General features: G+C 40.4%; 1 protein-coding gene across 1 annotated transcript; it reads right to left on the bottom strand.

The window, feature by feature from the left end:
* Positions 1–171: 171 nt before the first annotated feature.
* Positions 172–22,444, bottom strand: LOC145491941 (multidrug resistance-associated protein 1-like). The gene is made up of 23 exons (XM_081471241.1): positions 22,265–22,444; positions 21,885–22,065; positions 18,072–18,326; positions 17,267–17,332; positions 15,829–15,966; positions 14,859–14,999; positions 13,911–13,998; positions 13,641–13,713; positions 13,404–13,530; positions 12,699–12,875; positions 12,202–12,369; positions 11,434–11,517; positions 10,970–11,063; positions 10,580–10,812; positions 8,949–9,461; positions 8,347–8,546; positions 7,529–7,655; positions 5,291–5,392; positions 4,216–4,362; positions 3,105–3,263; positions 1,973–2,139; positions 1,557–1,751; positions 172–1,094 (listed from the first exon to the last, which is right to left on the bottom strand). The coding sequence occupies exons 1-23, from the start codon at positions 22,354–22,356 to the stop codon at positions 986–988; spliced, it is 3,636 nt and encodes a 1,211-aa protein (XP_081327367.1). The 5' UTR covers positions 22,357–22,444; the 3' UTR covers positions 172–985.
* Positions 22,445–22,528: the final 84 nt, after the last annotated feature.

Below are 22,528 nucleotides of genomic sequence, written 5' to 3'. Positions count from 1 at the left end.
CTTAACTGGTCTCTTAGGAGCGTACATCAGCCCGAGTGGCACGAAATACGCCTCGAGAGACCACACGCAATAAAACTATTCAGATTTCATTCCTCGTTATCCTCAGTTTCCCTCACACTTAATTGTGACAATTTGTTTTCTTTGTCTCAGAAAATACACATCGATGTAAGTACTTTTAAGACCTTTATAATAATGAACTTTCTAAAAAGATGTTACATGTATGTTGACTTCGTTCAGCGATAATATCTATTTTTTAAACACAGCACTATGCGTGACAAGTTGTGTAACTAGCGGTAATTTCATTACGAGACAAGTTGCATGATTCGTTAAGGGGTGCTAAATATCAGCTAAAAACAATGAGATACAACTAAATGCCACACAAAATAAAAACGCAGATATGTGCGTCACGTAATCACCAGTTGACCAGAGGTCGGTCATACACTTCCTTATACGGATGTACGCTTTATACTTGCGCTCTTTATGCTTCGCCCAGTGATTGAATGCCATCGACCATAATTTCCGCAGCTCTCTGATAGAACGTTGGCTGGTTAAATAGCCTTATGTTAAACAGTTGTTTCTCAGCGAAACTGAAAGTTTGAGCATCACAAACACACATTCAAACCACATATAGGGCACGTGCTATATGAAAACAATCGGAGGCACGCCCATCCCCATGTTCTAGTTTCATGCGAGCTTCCACTTTGTGTAAGGTCATGAATGTGTAGAGTTACCTTCAAGAACCTTCACAGTTGCCAAACCAGACCAAAAACACACCACATTACACAAAACACGTTTCAATCAAGCCACGAGTCGATGACACATAGGACGGTTCTTAAAAACATTCTTTGGGTCAAGCACAATTCCAAATACAACGTCTCATCAGCTGCCAAGCGATGAAAGCCAGTTTCCATTGCAGTTGTTAACCTCATCAGACCAGCCCTTTCTCTGTTCCCGCATGTTATCATCACGATGTGTCCTTAGCTTTTCAAGCTAGTCCCGCGTCACGAGCCATGTTGTAGAAGATTCCTCGTTGAGCCAGCAGCGCTTGCGGTGTGTCAAACTCCATCATGAAACCTTTGTCAAGCACCATGATCCTGAAAGAAAGACCGAATTCAAAACAATAACAACTTGATAAAGAAAAACAAATATTCACCCACGAGACACGCAAGAGCTGTTGTTGCTCCAGAGCCAGCCACATCTTTGTGTCCGTTGCCTAAATTCTTCCATAGCAGCCTTCGTTTTGGGGAATCTTTGCAAAGTAAGGCGTGAAAGACATTCACAATTAGCCCGATCCAGTTCCCACCCACCAACACCAAAACAGACGCGTCAACTGAGAATGACTTTGCAGCCTTTTCCAGGATACAGAAAGGCGACTACGCAAACTTGAACGGCAACAAGAATGTCCCCACCTCCCCCATCCCCCCTCCACAATGAACAGTTCATGGTTTTGGATTAACTAGTCCTCCACTTCTTAAACTTTAGTGAATGAAGGACAGTATACAAACATCAGATCTTCACGTACTGGAAGACATGAAGACTTCGGAATACTTTCTAACCTTGTGTAGTCCATAATAGTGTTGAGCCTGTGAGCAATGGTGAACACTGTGCGGTCAGCGAACTCACGCCGAATCGTTTGCTGAATGAGTTCATCAGTTTCCAGGTCCACCGCGGCCGTGGCTTCATCGAGAACCAGGATCTTACTTTTACGGAGCAGCGCACGCGCTAAACACACCAACTGCCGCTGACCAACACTGTGGAGAAAGTCAAGGGATTTTAACTAACTGCACACTGTGGGGTTCTCTGTGAAAACGCAACGGTAACCTACAATACATTTTCCCCTCTAATTCACTATTATTTGAAGCGCGGTTCATAAAAAATGACGATCTTTTGCACCGAGGGCACGATAGACGTTGTTTGCTTTATCACCCTACTAAGCCTAAACATCAGACCACCGAAAACGAATGGACAATACCTTAAGTTTTCTCCTCCTTCACTGACTGGGTGAAGAAGACCTTCTTCCAGCCCTGATACAAAGTTCTTTAAATGACTCAATTCAAGTATCTTCCACAGCTCGTCGTCTGTGTGAGTGTCAAACGGATCCAAATTGAGACGAAGGGTTCCAGAGAACAGTACTGGATCCTAAATAAAACAGACAAAAGCAGGGAGATACGTTTAATCGGTCCAGTTCTTTGGTTAGAGGAATCACCCACCCCAACCTCCCACCCCCCCCCCCCTCCGCAAAAAAAAAAAAAAAAAAAAAAAACAGAAAAAAAACTTCATACAGTGTGACAAACTTTATGACGTACATCTCAAACATCACATTCCAAAAATATCCTTAAACTTGTGAGCTGGCTTTTCCCCACAAATTTCTAGCACGCCTGGTTGATATTTGGACGCTATGCATGCCTATGTTATGCAACGGCTACTCGTTCCCCATTTCTTTCAAGAATACAAGGCGAATGTGAAAGATAGCTTAACGAGCAAGTGAAACGTGCCTACGTTTAATTGAGGGCCTCAATGAGATTAACCGTTAGCCGTAATACGAGCCAAATATTTAGCCTTTAGGCGTAAAAAGTGGAAATTTTCAACCGTTAACCGTGAAAACATTTTAGCCACGAAAGTGAAAGTCTCAAGAGCTTCTGCCTTGTCTTGTGGTTTGGCAGTACAGGAAAAGGTCGGGAGACGTAGGAGTACAATTCTTATAATAACACCTTTTTCCATTCCCGGAATGGTCCTAAGACCTTAAATATGTATTACAGTAATCAAAATAAACTCTAAACTTTTTTAAACGATGAAAACTATTTAAGAGAGTGGCAATTTATTTCTGAGATTTCTGTTAACCGTGAGGAAAATAAATTAACCATCAACCGTCAAAGCCACCACCCCACTGCGACCAACTTAATTTCATCGCGTCTTAAGAAACTACCTGTGAGCTCGTTTCTTCCCAAATATTCCTATCACGACTGGTTGATATTTGGACGCCATGCATGCCTATTGCATTCAACAGCTACTATTTGTTTCAAGAATACAGGGCGAATGTGAAAACAAAATTGTGTGTGCACGCTAAACGTGCCTATGTTTAATTTTATCCCCTCTTCCGTTACCTGTGGAATGATTGTAAGTCGTGATCGCAGATCCTGAAGTCCAATCTTAGCGATATCAACACCATCAACCATGATTCGTCCGCCAGCTCTCTCAAGAATACGAAACAAAGCTAAGGTGAGCGTTGATTTTCCGGCTCCTGTGCGACCCACAATACCAACCTGAAAACACAGATTCGCTGTAGTCACTCAATGCAGCGTGACGTGACGGCGTGAAAACGGCTGTGACGTACACTGCACGAGTGAACAACTGATAACTGAATCACTTCATTGCAAATTTAGCAGTCACAGTTTGGTTTTCCCCTTCTCATGGTTTAACCTTAGGATCTTTGCACAAATTCAAAGATCCTTAAAGATCTGTACGAAGATGTTGTACACATCTTTGAGGATTTTTATCAAACTTTCTCGAGGATGTACAAAGATCTTTAAGGATCATCGAGGTTCTTGTCAAGACCCTCAAAATGTTTTCAACAGATCTTTAGAATCTTCAATGATTGTCAAGAATCTTCGACGATCTTGAGGTTCATGCAGTGATACTGAAATAGAATACTCAAGTAATTTTGCTATGGTCTTTCCTTACAATTACGACGAGATGGGGGTTCAGAGCCATCTTAACTGTTGGTCCATTTAAGGTGGCTCTGAACCCCAGCCGCAGAATTTTTTTAAACTTTGCAAGAACTTCCATCTTACCATGCTTATTCACAACTTTAAGTTACAAGTTCTTAAAGCTAAACTTAAGGGTGTCACACTGTTGTTATGGTAACCCATTATATATTGTTTTACCAATGATTGGGCATTTCTTGTGGCTGTATTGACCAATCATAGTGATGGAGTCAGTTCAAACTATTGTGAGCCACCTCAAGACCAAGACAAGAAGATTCCTGGTTCCAGAGGTTTTCTCTCTCCTATTTTTCCATCAAATGCGAGCTGTGACGGCGCTTCAGTAGCAGAAAGACCAAGGGAAACCCCTGGGTAGAAATCTTCCTTCGACCCTACAAGGTTCCTAATCTCAGTTCTTGAATCTTTAGATCTTTAAATAACGTCTAAAATACCCTGTACCGTTTTTCACCGGGGAATTTCACAGTTAATCAACTTTAACTCAAACCAAGTGTACCTTTTCTCCTGGTTTAATATCACAGTTGATCTGTTTCAGTACAAGAGGTAATCCTTCCCTGTATTTCAGGTCAAACTCGTCTATCACAATGTTCCCTGCATCAGGCCACTCATCTGGGGGTCGGCTGTCTGGAATGATCCACTCAGCCTGAAAGAAATACATTCCTTTTAGTCAACGTGACAACTAGCACACGTTATGGGCGTTCTTCAATCTGTCTGCGTGCCTGTTGTGCACTGGATACTGTGTTCGACAGGCAGAGCCCTTCCAGTCTAGGCCCCGGTTGTTCGAAGGCTGGATAACGCTATCCAACAGAAAAATCGCTATCCAGTGGATAAGTGTCAACAAAACAAACCACGCTATCTGCTGGATAATGATTTATCCAGTGGAAACGTTATCTACCTTTCGAAAACCCCGGGGCCTGATATTTCATAAGCGAGTATTCTTAATTCTTTTCTCACGGTCGGCGCCATCTTTCACGCTTCGCCTCACGAATTGCGCTCCTACTGTCCAGACACTTATACCTAATCGCACCTTTTTGGTATGCTTCGGCGGCATATCAGGAGAATTTGGTCAAGCCATGGTTCGTATTTTGGCGAGACGTAGACGATCCAAAACACCCATGGCGAGACCAAACGAGCTTGATATGCTCATATGCAGCCGAAGAGTACCAAAAAGGTCCGAACAAAGAATAGCTATTTACCGTACCCAAATTCGCCCCAGCGACCATCACATGGTAGCCATATCAGATCGGTGACTTTGATATCGTACGATATCAGGTCAGCAGGCGCGACGTCTGATTGGGTAAAAGAGAATTTGGGTACGGTAAGCGGTGATATCAAGTCATACAGTAGATCTGATAGGGCAGGAATGTTTTAGCAGAATTTGGATCGGTAAATGACTAATCGTAATTTTCTAATATGCGACATACCAGGCTAGTTTGTCCTCGCCATGGCTCGACCAGGCTGCTCACTAAATGGCGCTCACGTGTTCATAGGCTCTCTAACTGTCAGATTATAGCATCAAAAGTTCGAGCGTACTAATGTCAACAACTTAAAATTTGACAATCCATCAATACCTCTGCAGGTGTTTCTGAATATTCCTTCACTCGCTCCACGGATACAATGTTTGTCTCCAGTTCACTGCTCATCCGTACCATCCAGTTAAGAGTTGCGGTTACCTTGGTGATAAAAACAAACAAACAAACAAGTATGTTTAAAGGAACTCAGTCACGGTATTTTAAGTTATTTTGGCCGCGTACAAAATTACCGTTAAATTGAAGGAAACCTATTTACTAGTAGTTTGCTAAGATAGAAAAACACCAAAGAGATAATAACAAAGCAAAAAGGAACAAGGATGGTTAAGGATGGAGAAGATTACCACGGATTACAAACGACAAGCTTAAAACAAATTTAGGCTTAAAGTGCAACTAACCCCCCAATTTTTGTTTTCCTTTAATGAAATCTACTAGTTTGCCCTATTACTTCAGCGAAGAAATGACCTCGATTGATAAAATCCATGCGATTCTACGGGCGTTTACAGTTGTAATTTCTTGCCCCACGACCGCGCATAGCGGGATCTGGGTCGGGCTTCTTGTGACATCATCGAAGGACATTGCTCAAAACACTCAAGAGACGTTTGACTAGGTTTCGAGCGCTGTGAAAACATATTTGGGGTATTTGTGTTTCATATTTTATCAAAAATGGCCAAGACTGTTAAGTGAAAGAACTGTACCATCTAGCTATACAATTCGAAGTCTAGTTACGATTAGCACGGCTACGATGTATATATTTTTTCGATTTCGAAGTGCGGGTCGCCAGTCGAGCCCGCTGCACTGCAAGTCACGATCGACAATTTGCCGGCCCATTTGGCTAATCTACTGATCTACATACAACACTTCTTTAAGTACTCTTACCGAACCCTTGATAGCTCATAACGACGAGAGCATATTTTTCCACTAATTACTCAAAAACGCGGAAAAATTCGTCTTTCCGCTTTGTTATTGCCGACCGACCGTATGTATACAAAGTCAATTAGTATGTACGAACATAAACATTGATTGCGAGTTTCACAAATTTGCACTTTTCGTACTAGTAATTAAAAATCCTTCGACAAGATCTTGACAAAAAGTTCAGTATGGTATCAATTAAATGAATACATTTCTCCTTCACTGTTCTTTTGTTTTAAAAGTCTTTTTTACGTACGCTAATAACCTGAGTGTTACGATTCCGTCCAAAACCTTCTCCTCCCAGGTCTCCTTTAGCTTCCTTTCAGCGCTTCAATCTCCGTCGTTAAAGTCTAATCTAAATAGTTTGTTTTACTTTCCTCATATCAATGCTTGATTCGTTTTAAGTTGTAACTGAGATATATTTTGTTGCTCAAGGAACAAAACAATTGTGTATGCAGAGGAGCAACTCAAGCGCCGATTGTCGGCCCTCGTGGGTGTGGTTGTATATGAAATCCACAAATACATAGCTAGTTCTGCAGTTCGAAGCCTCACTTATCTCAATCGCTTCGCTGTAGGACGTACGTGAGGTTGATTATTCGTTTAGAAAGCTCTCTATTTCGAGGACGAAGAAAACTCCATGCGTATAATTTGCCGTACAATTATCTCACCTACAGTAGTTTCCATTATTTTGGTCTGGGACATCTGGGGCTCGTTCTTATTTCCAGGTTTCGTGTCTTATCTACCTTGACAATATCGAGCTTCGTGCTAGAAGCTAGGGAAGAATATACAGCCCATGAAAATCCTAGGTTTTTACAGAAGCGGCGAACCTGAGATCGAAGAACTGCTCGATGTCCGACTTCGCACAAGTCTGCACACTGCTTTCGGCTTTTTCTCGCTTCTGGACGAGTGTCACTGGGATATAGGTATTGAATGAGGAGGATTGCTCTTTCCTAAGCATGCTGTACTGCGAATCCCTCCAAAAACACATCTTCCTTGTATTCTGCAACGATTTTGAATCACACTAGTGCATGTTCGCATACATTCTTCTTAGAAGCAAACCATTGTTGGTTCTTCGATGACGTCACAGGTCAACTCGCCCCATTCTTCGTTATTGCTCGGTCATGGTCACGTAAAGCGCTAATTTTGCGGACTTCAAAAATTCATAGGAAATTAACGAAAATAGCTACAACGATAATTTTTTCGCAGTGGTGATCAGAAAGATGAGAATATTTAAGTAAGCGAAAAACAAATTTGGGGGTTAGTTGCACTTTAACTTTTCAAGATGCAGAAACTGTGACGTAGCTCCTTTTTAAATGTACGGGTGATATGAATACCCCACAACTGTGTACTGACGGCTAACCAACACACCTGAAGAGCGTAAGTGATGGACAAACCAACGAGTCCACTCTCTAGAGAATCGCGGTTAACGACGGAAAACAAAGCAGCAAAAAATATGATCAAGATGCCAACAAACTCGAGATGAATAGCGAGCCACCTGAAAAACCAAGCAAATTAGTGTGGTTAGGTAATTAAAACCCGTGAACTTGGAAAGCGCCGCTTACTCTGTTTCTTTCCACTTGTTTGGAGGACAACATGCTTACACTTAATGAAGGTAAACTCCGGTTAGAGTTGGACGCTTTAAGAATTGGCCTTTTGGATAAGAAAATTGCCTGAAGTCCACTTCGAGCGGATACGTTTATGATAAGATCCAATCAAACAAAGTCGAGTCATAAACGAGGTTTAAGTATACATTTCAGCATTGATTACGCCTCGGAAAAACAAACGAACGGACGAACGTACGAACGTGGAAACGTACGAAGGTACAAATGTACGAAGATAGGAAGTTACGAAGGTACGAAGGTACGAATGTACGAATGTACGAAGGTTCGAAGGTACGAACGAACGACTGTACGAGCGTACGAACGCACAAAAACGACCTCCTTTAGCAGACTCCCTAGGCTTAACATTTTAAGTGGTCGTCTCAAGCGAAGGATAGACTAAGGCGAAGGATAGACTTAAGACGTCATGCATAGATCACAGATAACAAGAACGTCCTAAGATATATGCGCATCAAGACAATTCATTACATAATTACGAGAGAGATACATTGTGTGATGAATCAATAAATATTACGAAGGAGATCTGAAATATCTTACAATAATTAGTTCTTAGACAAAACTTTTCACCTGTTTGCCGACATTGAAGGGTAGTAAGCCACTTGGTTTTCATCCACCAGGAAATAATTACCCCGTATGAAGCGCTGCTGTTGCGCAAAGGCTCGGATGGTGGTGGTGCCGTTGATAGTCTCCAGGAAGTTGTTGTATATTGGTGAGCGGCTAACAGATTCAATCCGCTTCAGCTCGCGTGAGCTTGCTACGTAAATTCTCTGGAAAATACAAAACCCGCAAATTAAATTGTTGAAGCCTCGGCGCCAAGTTAGAATTTTAACATCTAGAAACTAGTCTATCCTCCCCTCACTTGAGACACAACGAAGACATAAAAAAACCATTGATTGATTGATTGTTATCCTGCTTTGAATTTACGCACACAAGTAGCAACTGCACTGTCATCAAGGACACTAAACCTCTGTACTCAATCGTTTCCAAATTCAACTAGCATTCGACTAGCATGACGTCGTGCAACCTGGTAATTATTCTGCGCACGGAACTGTCTAAGTTACTTGTAATCCCCAAACAAAGACAACTTTTTATAAAAAACAAAATGAAAGGTGGACGTTCAGTGATGTTAAAAAACCTGTTTACTGGATTTCAAGCAAAAAGGGGTTTACCTGTATAAAAAAATACAAGACTCCCAAAGGAACGATCACAGCCAGAAAGATTGGTGTGGCATAAGTAATCGCAAACATTGTACCAATGACAGATAGAAAGGTCCGGAGGAACGAGGTCAGAGATCTGGGCACCATGTCATCAATACCACTGATGTCCTTGGAAAAGCGGTTCATGATCCTCCCCTGCGGGGTGGTCTCGAAGAATGACATGGGAGAATGCATGATGTTGACCAACATTTTCTGATGGAGATGCCGCGACGCAATTCGTGAGCCAGCCGCCATGGCAATGGAAGCAAAAAGAATGAAGATAGCTTGCGACATGCCCAGCGTGCCATAAACACCAAGGAAGAGATCGCGCTCATCGTCTGAGGTCACGTCTGTGGAACTCCATCTAGCCAACCAGATTCCTGACGAGACTGCAGAGGTTTCGGAGAGAATGAAAAACAATACGATACACGCGGAGAGTGGAACTGTGAGTGACTTAACGTATTCCCAGAACACTGAAAGTTTAACCTGCAAGAACAACACGGTAGTATTCAAATTACATGCGTAAAAAGATTTCAAGCTACAGTGCAAGCCATTAGGAAGTTACCCGAGCTACCACAACGACAGCAATGAGCTATGTGTATAACGCACGTGCAGAGAAATGTTCTGTTCGAGGCGATTGGAATAGAACCTTGATATCTTTCCTTACCCGTTTTCGTTTGACAAATATTCATTTGAAGGGAATGCAACGTTCACGTAACAGTGCTTGTTTCACAACAGTTCTTATTTGCAAGTGCGAACCATTTATTTGAAAATGTTTTGGAACCGCCTACATGTTTATTTTCATGTAATTCAAACTCATTTTCATATGAAAGTTCTTGCACGGACTCGTTTTGAAACAGAGGCAGAAAGTAACTCAGAAATGGCCTATTGCCCGGAATTGCTGCGCATAGATACTGGATTATATTGTAATGCAAATGAGAAAAGTTAACCGTGAAAAGGGTTATTGGCACTTTTAGGGAGTAACGGGTTTACACCAATATGTACACTTCACATGTTTTATATAAACACATCGCTAGTTACCCATAGTACTTTTTAAGATCAGCTGACTTCTTGAAGGTATATAGTAAAGGTCGGCACACACGAGGGGACTAATCCCTGCAGCTAGTCCCCTGAAGAGTTTACACGAAGGGACTGGTCGCAGGGACTTGTCCCACGAACAGTTCACACGAAGCGTTTTGAGGAACAAGTCGCAGGGACTTGTCCCAAAAATTCAAACCAGTTTGAATTCGTGGGACTAGTCGCTGGGACCAAATTTTCGCAGGGACCAAATTTTGGTCCTTGCGACTAGATTTTGTGGCAAAAATGGCTAGTTCACACGATGAGACTTGTCGCCGTGACTTGTTGCAGGGACTAGTCACAGGGAGTTGTCCCTTCGTGTGTGCCGACCTTAATACCGTGGAATCCTGTTAATCCGGTCACCAACGGGCCACAAAAATCTGGCCTACTAATGGGGTGGTCGTATTAAAGGAGCTCTTTAAATAAGAAAATGACTGACGGAGCTTTTGTTCGGGCCAGAATAAACTGGCCGTTATATCGAGGTCGCCGTATTAACGGGGTGGCCGTAAGGCGGGGCTCCACTGTACCTTTCCAGTTTTGGATCTCTCTTCTTCAATCATCTTGTCCCCTTCCTGATCTGGTCTTGTAAACTGACAATCCAGGTCAGCGGTATCAACAGTTATAACCGATATACTGTCAGCTCGTTTTCTAAGAGGTATATCAAGATGGCTGTCCAATCGCTCCACGCTTTGACGTCCATTCCAGCGTCCATCGACATCCTCGATATCTGGCATGATCGCCTCTGGTGCAGGATCCTCGGCTATTTACGAATATAAAATAAAAGCAGGAGCTTAATATCAAGTTTGGGGCGCTTTCTTTTCAACCAAAAATCACGGAACTTTCGAAACAGAAGCAAATGGTACGGAGATATTCTGAACTACGCCAGTTTCTTTTTGTTTCCGGTAACACCAACTCACCATATGTAAGCTTTGTTTGCTCCTCTGTTGCGTATGTTTTCAGAAACTCAGCGAAAGCGCCCCTGTTCTTAACCAGCTCTGTGTAAGTACCAATCTGAAATTAATAGGAAAGTCGACATTAAAAACGGTTACATACTTGCATGAAAATAAGGCAACACAAAAATTTCCTTGCAGTGTTGCAGCAATGACAGTCGTTGCAAAAAGTGGAACTAGATTTTACTCTCTACAGCACTTGCTACAATAAGAACGTTTTCACACATGCTGATTTTGGGGATTTTCTTGCAACTCGTTGTTTTGCAACAAAATTGTAATACAAGTTTCATAAAAAAGCGCAATCATTGAAATCATGAAAAGATACTGTGAGGCTGATCAACTGACATTTCAGCAAAAAAGGGTCAGAGAGAAAATACTTTCCTTTCATGTAACTGATAGCTCAAGACAATGGAAGCTAAGGCCACACAAACCTCTGATATTCTGCCATCTTGTAAAACAATAATCTGATCGACTTGAGGAAGAAAAGCAATGCCATGGGTCACAAGGACGCGCGTCTGGTGAGAAGAATGCATTGAACGCATATTTAGTATATACTGACAGTATACAGATATTAACTACACTACTACATGAACCCTCGCAATGTGGATTCACAGTTGCTATGGACATATCTTCTATAAACAATGACTTGTCATTACAGGCAGGTTTCTTGTTCGCAGACGGACTAAAATTCTTTTGAGCGAGGAAACTAGCAAACGAACGAGCGAACGAAGAGCGAACGAATGAACGAAGGAGCACACCAACGAACAAACGACCGACCGAACGAAAGAACCAACTAGCGAACGAACGAACGAACGAACGAGCAAAGAAACGAACGAGCAAGCAAAGAAACGAACGACCGAACAAACCAACGAACGAACGAAAGAGCAAAGAAACAAACGAAAGAGCAAACGAACGAACGAACAAACCAACGAACGAACGAGCAAGAGAACGAACAAACGAACGAAAAAAAGAACGAATAGATGTAAGAAACGAAGTGAAAAAAGAAATGGTCGAATACATCCCTCACAATTTCATTCGGAGCGTTATTTTTAAAATTACAGTAAGTTCAGATACATTTAACAAATTGGAATCAGGTGATGAAAAGAAAAGTTGTCAGTTGATTTGCCGACAGTTTACACCGTGCAAATTTGACACGGTTAACCTCTATCACACGGACTAATATTATCGCACAGACTTACCTTCTTCCTCAGTTTTCCTCGTGGTCCTATGACTTTATCAAAGATGTGTTTTCCTACATGTGAGTCCACAGCACTGAGTGGATCATCCAACAAGTAGACATCAGCATTGAAATACACAGCACGAGCTAAGCTGACTCGCTGTTTCTGTCCACCACTGAGGTTAATTCCCTAAAGAAAGCAATGAAACCTTTTAGTTTTACAACAGAAATCAAATGGCTTTTTAAATAGAGAGGAAGGACGAGAAGTACGGAGAAGAAGAAGGAGGAGGTGGGAAGAGAAAGAGGAGAATACAGAAAGACGAGAAAAAAGAAGCGAAAGCAGAGGAGCAAGAGGAGGAGGAACAGGAGCAGGGGGAGGAGTAAGAGGACGAGCAGCAGCAGCAGCAGTAACAGCAGCAGTAACAGCAGCAGCAGCAGCAGCAGCAGCAACAGCAGAGGCAACAGCAGCAGCAGCGTGCAGGGTTCCCAGGGTACTACACAGCTTCATGGTAAAGATACCTTTTCACCAATTTCTGTCAGGTCTCCTCCTGGTAAGATGTCAAGATCTGTTTGTAGAGCACAGGTATAAATCGCTTTAGCATAACGCTTGGAATCAAATGTTCTTCCAAACAGAATGTTCTCCCTGAGAGTAGCATTCTGAATCCAGGCTTGCTGAGGAACATATGCTACAGAACCCTGAAAAAGAAAAGGTGATTTACAGTCTTCAAAATAAACCAAGAAAGATTCAGAATACAAGCTTTAAAACTCATCAAAGTACTCTACATGCTAAATTCTACTGGCAGACACATGACCTGTTGAATAGCTAATCTGTAATCGGTTACAATTTGGTGAATAACCACACTCTCACTCAAAAATGCCCTTATTGGAAATTTAGGCTTTAAAATACAGAAAATAACAAGTTAAAGATTGTTTTTCCCAAATACCGATACACTTCCTGCAATAGCTTTCTGTGAGCAATATGTGTAATCTTCGCTGCGCTTTGTTGTCTTATAAGTTATACTACCCTCAGAAAACTGTTGGCCTTTTGGCCTCTCGGTTCACTTTTCCCGCAAGCAAATGTCTATCATTCATATTTTCAAGAAAAATGGAGGTTAATATTTTAAAATTACTAATTCTAAATTAATAACAAACTAAAGCTCATCTCACAGTTTCCCTAGAGTCGAACCTAACCCTAAATGTAAGGACGTTTACAATTGTTAGCACCTTAACGTTAACTTTCCCATCAAGCTTTTCCGTTTTCCCAAGAAGAGCAGAAAGCAGAGTAGATTTTCCACATCCAACCTGACCAACCACAGCAACAAGTGAACCACTTGGAATATTTACATTGATACTGCGGGAAAAAACAATGGAACATCAAATGAATATTAACAAAGCAACAATGAACATAACATGGTGGACCTCTCTCTATCAAAGAAATTTAAGAATTAAACTAAAACTCACTTTGTCAACGAAGGTTTGCCATTCTTGTCCCAGCTGAAGGCTCCATTCTCAATGTGAATGTCTTGTGTACTGACTAAAAATCAATGAGGGGAAAAAAATAAATTCTTTAAGTCAAGTCTGAAGAGCGCCGAGATGGTTAATTATATGCAAACCTAAACAGGCTCCAATCTGAAGCTATGCGCTTATTACCGCGCGCGATGCCGCCACACTGGCTGCATTGTAATAACATTCGAAATAATTGCTGCAACTTCTTGAATTGACAAGACTCACTGTGATCTGGCATGGTCTTCTCTACATTATCTGCATCAAGTTCTTCAAGGCTTAGAAACTCTGTCAAACGTTTCAGGGAAACTCGGGCCTAACGAACAAAGGGATTATAACATTCAACATTTTGGATTAGTAGAATTCCACCAGTATACTGATGCAAATGCTGTGATCTGATTGGCTCAGCTATCGTTAAACATCAGCCATTAGCAGAATTCTACTAATATACTAATGCAAATGCTGTAATCTGATTGGCGGAGCCATTGCACACCACCAGCCATTAGTGTGCAGTAGCTGCATGTCATACATACGAAGTGGTGACTTTTTCTCGTTTTCGTAAGTTTCGAGGAAACATTTAGAAAACGATGGGAAACTCAATCCCGGAGAGGACTAAAAAAGGATATTCATGGTTTCTTAAAGGACTATAAAAACTCGAAATTGATTCACGAATAAAAAGACACGATGAGCGTGCGTACCAAAGTGCAAAATTCAAAGGACAATTCATTCCTTGTGATTTTTGTAAAGCGTGAAGTTTAATATAAAGTAGAGAAATGATAAAAAACGGTCATTTGAAGGAAATTTTAGTTAAATTTATACTAAGACATTTAGAATATTTGCTCTCGATTTTTGAGGTTATAGCTGATTCGTCTCTTGGGCCTCATCAACTATTAATTTACATCTCAAGTAAATACAGAAAAGTAAAGAAAAGAATGTTAGCATAATGAAAAAAACACTGTCTAATCAAATAAAATAAAAGACGGATTAAAAAAATTCAATTATTCAAGCTAACAAGGTATATGCAATAAACACTTACAAAGTAGCAGGTCACACTTTACAAGGCCTCGGACAACAATATGGCATTTAACAACTTGCAGATACAAAACGTAATTTATACTTTTACTGATTTTTGTGTACCTATGATGTTAGATATTAATAATAATTATGCTTTATTACCTGGATCAGGCTAATTATCACATTCGGAAGCATGACCAGTGGAAAACGTAGAATGTTGAAGAGCGAAATTGCAACAAATGCTTTGGAAGCTGTTAGCTCATTGCCAGTCAGCACATAAATGGCGAAGGTAGCTATTGACACCTGTCATGTTAAACAATGAAAATTAACCATTCCCTGCTAGGTCAATCACCGAAAAAAGTACCAACACTGTATCCTTCATGGTTTGTACTGTGTAAAGTAGTATTACAAGTCTTCGACAAAAAGAAAACCACTTATTAACCGAGAGTGAGGCCTTTATGAGGAAATCTCAAACCGAGACCTTGCCGTATTGACCAAGTGATAGCGAGGTCAATACGGCAAGCTGAGGTTTGGGATTTTCCCGAAAAGACCGAACATTCGAGGTTAATAGTTGTTTATTATATGGCCTTTTTGCTTTGCTTTGGCAGACCCGTAATCAGCCCGTGGGCATTACGGGGGAATATTGCCCTAGAATTGGCCAATCACAGCACGCGTTATACAATATCGGCAACAAATACAAGCCATATAATAAGCTAAAGGATGAATATTACACAATAAATTATGTACTAAATAAATGCTATCCAACCATCAGTCTGTATCTGACCTGCCTTACAGCCAATAATGTCAGGTGTAATGCTAAATAGATAATTTTTCGGCTCACAGTCAACTCTTGCATTATGGATGCATCACTCATATAGAAACCCTGCTACAATGGACAGACAATTAAATCCCAGATTAAAGATTTCAGATTAGATTTCTGCTTGTTTTTTTTTTTTGTTGGCCATCAACAGAACTTCCTTCTCCTTTCCTTACTGTAGTGTTCTTGCTATGAATTGCAATCCATGACCAATTCAATAACACATTAATTTACCTTTACCTTTACTTTTCACATTTGTACAGTTAGTTATGATTTTCTTACATGTACTTTACAACTTTTCTTTTCTTCACTTACCAGAAATGGTGCACATGTGAAGGTAAATGCGAATGATGCATTAAGATATGCAGCATTTTTTAAGTGCCGCAACTCCTTTTTGCGAAATTTAGAGACCATTTTCATGAATGACGTTTCCCAAGCATAAAGCTTCAGGACCTACGGAGAGAATTAACACTTAATGTAGTAAAGTCCTCATCTAACAGCACAAGGCAAGCCCTCACCTGGAACCCTCAGGGGAAAAGGAAGAGGGGCCGACCAAGAAACTCGTGGCGCCGTGACCTAGAGGCAGACATGAGGAGAAATGGCTACACGTGGGGAGAAATGCAACGACTGGCACAGGACCGTGATGACTGAAGGGTGCTTATTGGTGGCCTTTGCCCCGGACGGGGCTACAGGCAATGATGTTGAATATACAAATAGTACAACCTGGAGAAAGTATGTGCTTAAAAATACATGTACATGTACCCCTGGAGATTGTCCCGGTTCCCATAGCATTCTATAAGTATTTCTACTCCCTACATGGGATGTTAGTCTGAATGGGGTTATCCCCCACCTCCCGTCCTGCCCCCAACAATTCTCCATTACCCATTTCTGCACCTGAGCAGGGAGAGCTGAAGCAATATGAGTCAGAGTTAAATGCTGTATCCACGACCAGAACACAAATCAAACATTTTTAAGCTAAGCCACATGCATTAATACAAACTTGAAGTCAACAAAGGTAAATTGACTATTGTAGTGAGTATGTGAAGCTGACAAGCGCTTCTAATCAATGCTCTGACCAAGGAACAATCAATGCTCCAACTACAAGCATCACGAACTTACCAAGATGGTTTAAGGGACACTGTCACGCTTTATTTGCTTAAAACTATTACATCCGTAAAATGGTCCCTAAATTTATGTAATAAGAACTTAATTAGCTCTAACTAAGTGATTAAAAGAAATTTCTTGAAGAGCGTCCACACTCCACCAACATTTTTGCAAAATTTCAACGATTTTCGAGCCAAACTTGAACCTTTTAAAAACTGACATCCTGACGCTTTTTCAGAAATCCATATCGCAATCCGTTTCCATCCTCGCCACCGTTAGCCCATCCTCACTTCCTAATGGATTTAATTATTTGTTGAGTACTGCTCTACAAAATAAAACCATTATTGTTCTTCTTCCACTGATGAATATATGTTTTTGAGATTTCCAAAATCATGCATATAATGGTGACAGTGTCCCTTTAATTTATGTAGCTAACTATGTTATTTGCACATCAACACTGCCCAACAGTTCTTTAGAAACTAACACCTTTTTTATCGTAATACAAACGACACTGCCACTGCTTTTAAGCAGAGGTTTAAAAACCCCAGCTTAAACCCAGACCACTCAATCCAGAGTGCAGTGTGGCAGCCATTGGGCCACGCTATCTGTTACATCAGAAATTTCTGAAATACACATGGCATAGTAATACCTTGATTCCATTTAGAATCTCATTCATCATCTTGAGTCGTAAGTCTTTAGCACCCATTTGTTTGACCTATAAAATTGATTCAACATGGAGAGTAAAATAGTAAACTAACCCTGACAATAATTTAACAAAAAACAGACAAACAAATAAACAACAACAACAAAAAAGATATATCTTGGATAATTTATTAAAATTGAACAGCTTCATAATTGTTTGGTTCTAGAAAATTTTCATACTTTCCCCATGGAAGGTCACTAGAAAACCCAAGGGTGTGTGTGTGGGGAGGGGGGAGGGGTCTCAAAATACGAAAAAAGGGTAAAGGAGGGGTATGGACATGAACCAAAACTCCTTGGGAAGGATATAAATGTTTTCTGGGAAAACAAATTATGAAACTCATCAACAATAAACGAGCTTGCAAGCTTGTGCCTTAAAGGTTGGCAGCGCAGAGCAGATATGAGACATAGGGAAGGAGGCATTGGCAACCCTACGAGCACCTACCACCGGAGGCACTGTTACACTGAAGCAGTCAGTGGAATACTTACCAACCCTGATACCTACCAAAGGGAGGATGAACAGGGAAAAAGCTTGATAATTCAGCAAGTCAAATGCCCTTACTTGAAGGCCAACAAGTGAGCAGATGGTAATGCAAACCACAAGGTGCCCCCCCCCCCCCCGTCCCCAAGGAAAGGGCTGAAAGGTGGCCCCTGAACTTTGTGGAAGGACTACTTCTGACTGGCATCATTTTGCGGTTAACCGTGTTTTAATTACATTTAGCCACATTAACCATGCCAAAAAGAAAGCTACCTACCTGAAGTTTTCTTGCAACTCGGCTGATTAAGATATTTGATGGAATCAAGAGCAACATGACCCCCAGACCAGCCAGAATGGACACACCCATTGTATTATACAAGAAATACAATGAAATGATGATTTGGAGCGGACCTGACCACAAGATGTTTACATAGGTAAGAAGATCCATGAGTCGCTGGGCATCCACTGACATCAAGTTCACCATTTCTCCAGCTGTAGATTCTTTACGTGAATTGTTATTCAGGAGAAGAGCCTAGACAATAAATTAAGTAATAAATAAAAATATTAGTTTATAATAATTTGAAATTATTATTATTCCAGACAACATGACGTTCAGAACAGGAAGTCTGACAGTCTACGAAGCAAATGTAAATCCAGCGATTGAAACCTTATTTTTTTAAATAAGCATTCAATATCCACATGTAGCCTTCCAAAGTGACAGAGGAGACTCAGAGCCCAAGCAGGCTTGTACATTGTGGAATGAGGCTAATCACTTTCAAGTCACATTTAAAACATCTTGACTTTGATAACAGTAGCCAAAAGCAGAGAGCTTTCACACCTCAGAAAAGAAACATTTAAGAAGACATGGAGATTACAGAATAAGATCATTAGGCATTAATTGGTAGAAATGCTTTAAATCTCACAACATTGACATGAATAAACCCAATTAAGTACCATAAATAACCATTAATAACTTAACAGTCATACTTTTGTAGATACACATATAGATCTACGTGTATGATCAATTCTTTTTCAGATTTTGACAAGAGACCCTATCATGGTTTTCGATGCCATTTTGATGGGTAGGCAAAGCAGTCAGAAATTACAGTGTTTGTATGGGAACCCAATGGCAAATAACATTTTGCAAAATCAAATTTTACACAATTTGTGAATTGCAATGTTAAAAACTAGGTGGAAGATTGTATTCACCAAGTTTTAAGGCTGTAGCTTGGTTAGAAGACGCTCAGTTTATTTTTCTAATTTTCCATACATTTGTCTGTAAATTTGGCTGGGTAGACACAGTTCTTGGAAAAGAAATTACCGACAAATGTATGGAAAATTAAAAAATCAACTGAGCGTCTTCTAGCCAAGTTACATCTTTCAAACTTGGTGAATACAATGTTCTACCTAGTATTTTAATGTTTCACAAATTGTGTAAATTCCAGTTTTGGAGAAAGTTATTTGCCATATTGGACTCCCATACAAAAAATTTCTGACCCCTTTGTCTACCAGTCAAGACGGCATAAAAACCGTGATAATGTTTATTAAATCTGTATGTAACCATATGAGGAAGTAGCAGATCCCATTAAAATAGTACTCAATACACATATAGTGTAGAGCTGAGTATATGAGTAATAACGAAGAGGCAAGATTTGCTGTTACTCCGAGTTTCGTGCTTACGCACTCATCAGACAGTATTTAATGATAAGCATTCCTATCAACTAGATATATATACACGGTATTAAACAATAGGCTAATTGCTGGACTAGTTGCATTACAATAAGTGATAGTTATACTGGAAAACAATAGGTGTGAAGACAGAAATTACGGGGACGAGTATAAACTGCGTGGGTGCAGTACAATATAAAGAAAGTGTCAAGCGTTCTTCAAGTAGAATTTGTTCTCGTGCCGGCATTTAGAAATAAGTTCTGATCTTTTGTTTAGTAGATTGTCGTTGCTATGTTTGATAATCATTAGTTTTTCTGTGAGGCAGAGGTCGCATCGTTTGGAAATGTTGTTGTAGGGTTTTGCACGGCTAATAATTGACCATTTGATGTTGAAGTCTTGTTTTTTGTCGTGTAGTTGCCAGATGTATTTAGAAAGCTCGGTGCTGTTGATGTGTTTTCTGTGCTTAAATGTGGATTTGTGCTGCGAGAATCTCTGTTTGAATGTTCCTTCTGTCAGTCCAATGTAGTTCTTGGTTGTGTTGTTAGTTGTAACTTGTGCGTTGTAGATTACACTGGAAGTCAGGCATTTGTTGTCTAGCGGGCATTGGTCTTTTTTGCGGCAGTTGCATTGCTCTCCGGTGATTGTGTTGGCGTTGTTGTCGGCGTTTGTTATTTTCATGTTGTGTTTGTTGATTACTGTTTTCATGTTGTCCATGCAACTGTAGCTGACTTTGACGTTGTTTTTGTTGAAGAGGCTGTGGTATTTATGTTGGTTCGGAAAGTGCTTAGATATGAGCTTCAGGAATGTTCTACCGATGTTTGTCTTTACGTTTTTACTAAATGGAGGGTTGTACCATATAATGTTTCTTTGTCTGTTGCGTCGGGGGCGTGTTGGTTGATTGTCTTCGTTGTAAATTAGTGTTTCAGAGTATCCGCTGGCTTTCAAAGCAGTTTCGTAGATTGGTTTGGCCTTGTTGAATTCGTGTTCGTTGCATGAGTTGGCGGAAATACGGCGATTGATGGATGCTGGAAGTTGCTTTATTATGTTAGGTGGGTGGTTAGACTTTGTGTTGATGTACTGCGGCTCGTCGTTAGGCTTTCTGTAGGGGCAGTAGGTACCTTTTGTAAGATCGAAGGTGACGTCCAGGTAGTTAACAATTTTCATGTTAGTCTGTATGGTAATGTTAAGTCCATATGTCTTGAAGCGTCTTGTTATGTCCTTCCTTGTACGGTCTGCTTGAGGTCCGGAGATGTTTTTGAAGATGGCAAGTCCGTCGTCTCTGTAAAGCCCGATGTTGTCTATCCCGTATATGTTACACAGGTCGTCGAGAATGAATAAGCCTACGAGCTCGCATACTTCGGCTCCGTCGAAGCTGCCCATAGTAACGTCAAAAGAACTGTTGTTTTTCTTGATCCTCCATTTAGTAAAAACGTAAAGACAAACATCGGTAGAACATTCCTGAAGCTCATATCTAAGCACTTTCCGAACCAACATAAATACCACAGCCTCTTCAACAAAAACAACGTCAAAGTCAGCTACAGTTGCATGGACAACATGAAAACAGTAATCAACAAACACAACATGAAAATAACAAACGCCGACAACAACGCCAACACAATCACCGGAGAGCAATGCAACTGCCGCAAAAAAGACCAATGCCCGCTAGACAACAAATGCCTGACTTCCAGTGTAATCTACAACGCACAAGTTACAACTAACAACACAACCAAGAACTACATTGGACTGACAGAAGGAACATTCAAACAGAGATTCTCGCAGCACAAATCCACATTTAAGCACAGAAAACACATCAACAGCACCGAGCTTTCTAAATACATCTGGCAACTACACGACAAAAAACAAGACTTCAACATCAAATGGTCAATTATTAGCCGTGCAAAACCCTACAACAACATTTCCAAACGATGCGACCTCTGCCTCACAGAAAAACTAATGATTATCAAACATAGCAACGACAATCTACTAAACAAAAGATCAGAACTTATTTCTAAATGCCGGCACGAGAACAAATTCTACTTGAAGAACGCTTGACACTTTCTTTATATTGTACTGCACCCACGCAGTTTATACTCGTCCCCGTAATTTCTGTCTTCACACCTATTGTTTTCCAGTATAACTATCACTTATTGTAATGCAACTAGTCCAGCAATTAGCCTATTGTTTAATACCGTGTATATATATCTAGTTGATAGGAATGCTTATCATTAAATACTGTCTGATGAGTGCGTAAGCACGAAACTCGGAGTAACAGCAAATCTTGCCTCTTCGTTATTACTCATATAAATCTGTATGTATAAGGAACAAACTGTCTTATACCTGTCGCTTGCAGTAATAAGCAACACACTGTACAGCTTGGGCACTAATTTTAATTAATTGTAACTATGCAGTACACATTCCTTACCTTTGAGTAAACCATGCCTAGAACAGCTGTTCTCACTTGCAATCCAAGAGTAAAACAAACTTGAAAGTACTGTTGAAGGGCAAGAGACTGGACTAAAGCAACCACAAACATGCTGATGCTATAAACATACCCTCGCCATACATCAGGATTGTCTTTATCCTCTACATAACCAATCAATAACCTATAAAATAGTAAAATTTAAAATATAACATGTTAATATAAATAGTAAAATTAACCGTCTACTAAGATGTGTCTTCTCAAAATTTATCTACAATGGCCATTTTGGTAGCCTTCTGATTGAGAATTACTCATAATCTAAAATAATTCATAATTCTATATGATATAAAATAAATTTATAACTGAAATTTGCTCTTTGTTACCTTAACAGCTGTGGCTGCACAAACTGGATGCAATCATTAATCAGTTTAAAAACAAATGCCAACAGAAATTTGTCCCAGAAGAGTTCAAACATTATTCTCGATAGAGAGGGTCTTTTCTCCTTTTTCTTAGTCTCTGACGAAAACTTGACTTCCTCCTCGGCATCATCACCTGCCTTTAGTTCGGCTTTCTCGTTGTCAACAGGCTCTACAGCTGGAGATCTTGAAGTGCCTCTGCATCAAACAACAGTAACAATGTAAGTTTCA

This window comes from Orbicella franksi, chromosome 7, assembly GCF_964199315.1.
Source record: "Orbicella franksi chromosome 7, jaOrbFran1.1, whole genome shotgun sequence".
NCBI lineage: Eukaryota > Metazoa > Cnidaria > Anthozoa > Scleractinia > Merulinidae > Orbicella > Orbicella franksi.
This window is presented reverse-complemented; position numbering and strand designations above follow the sequence as displayed.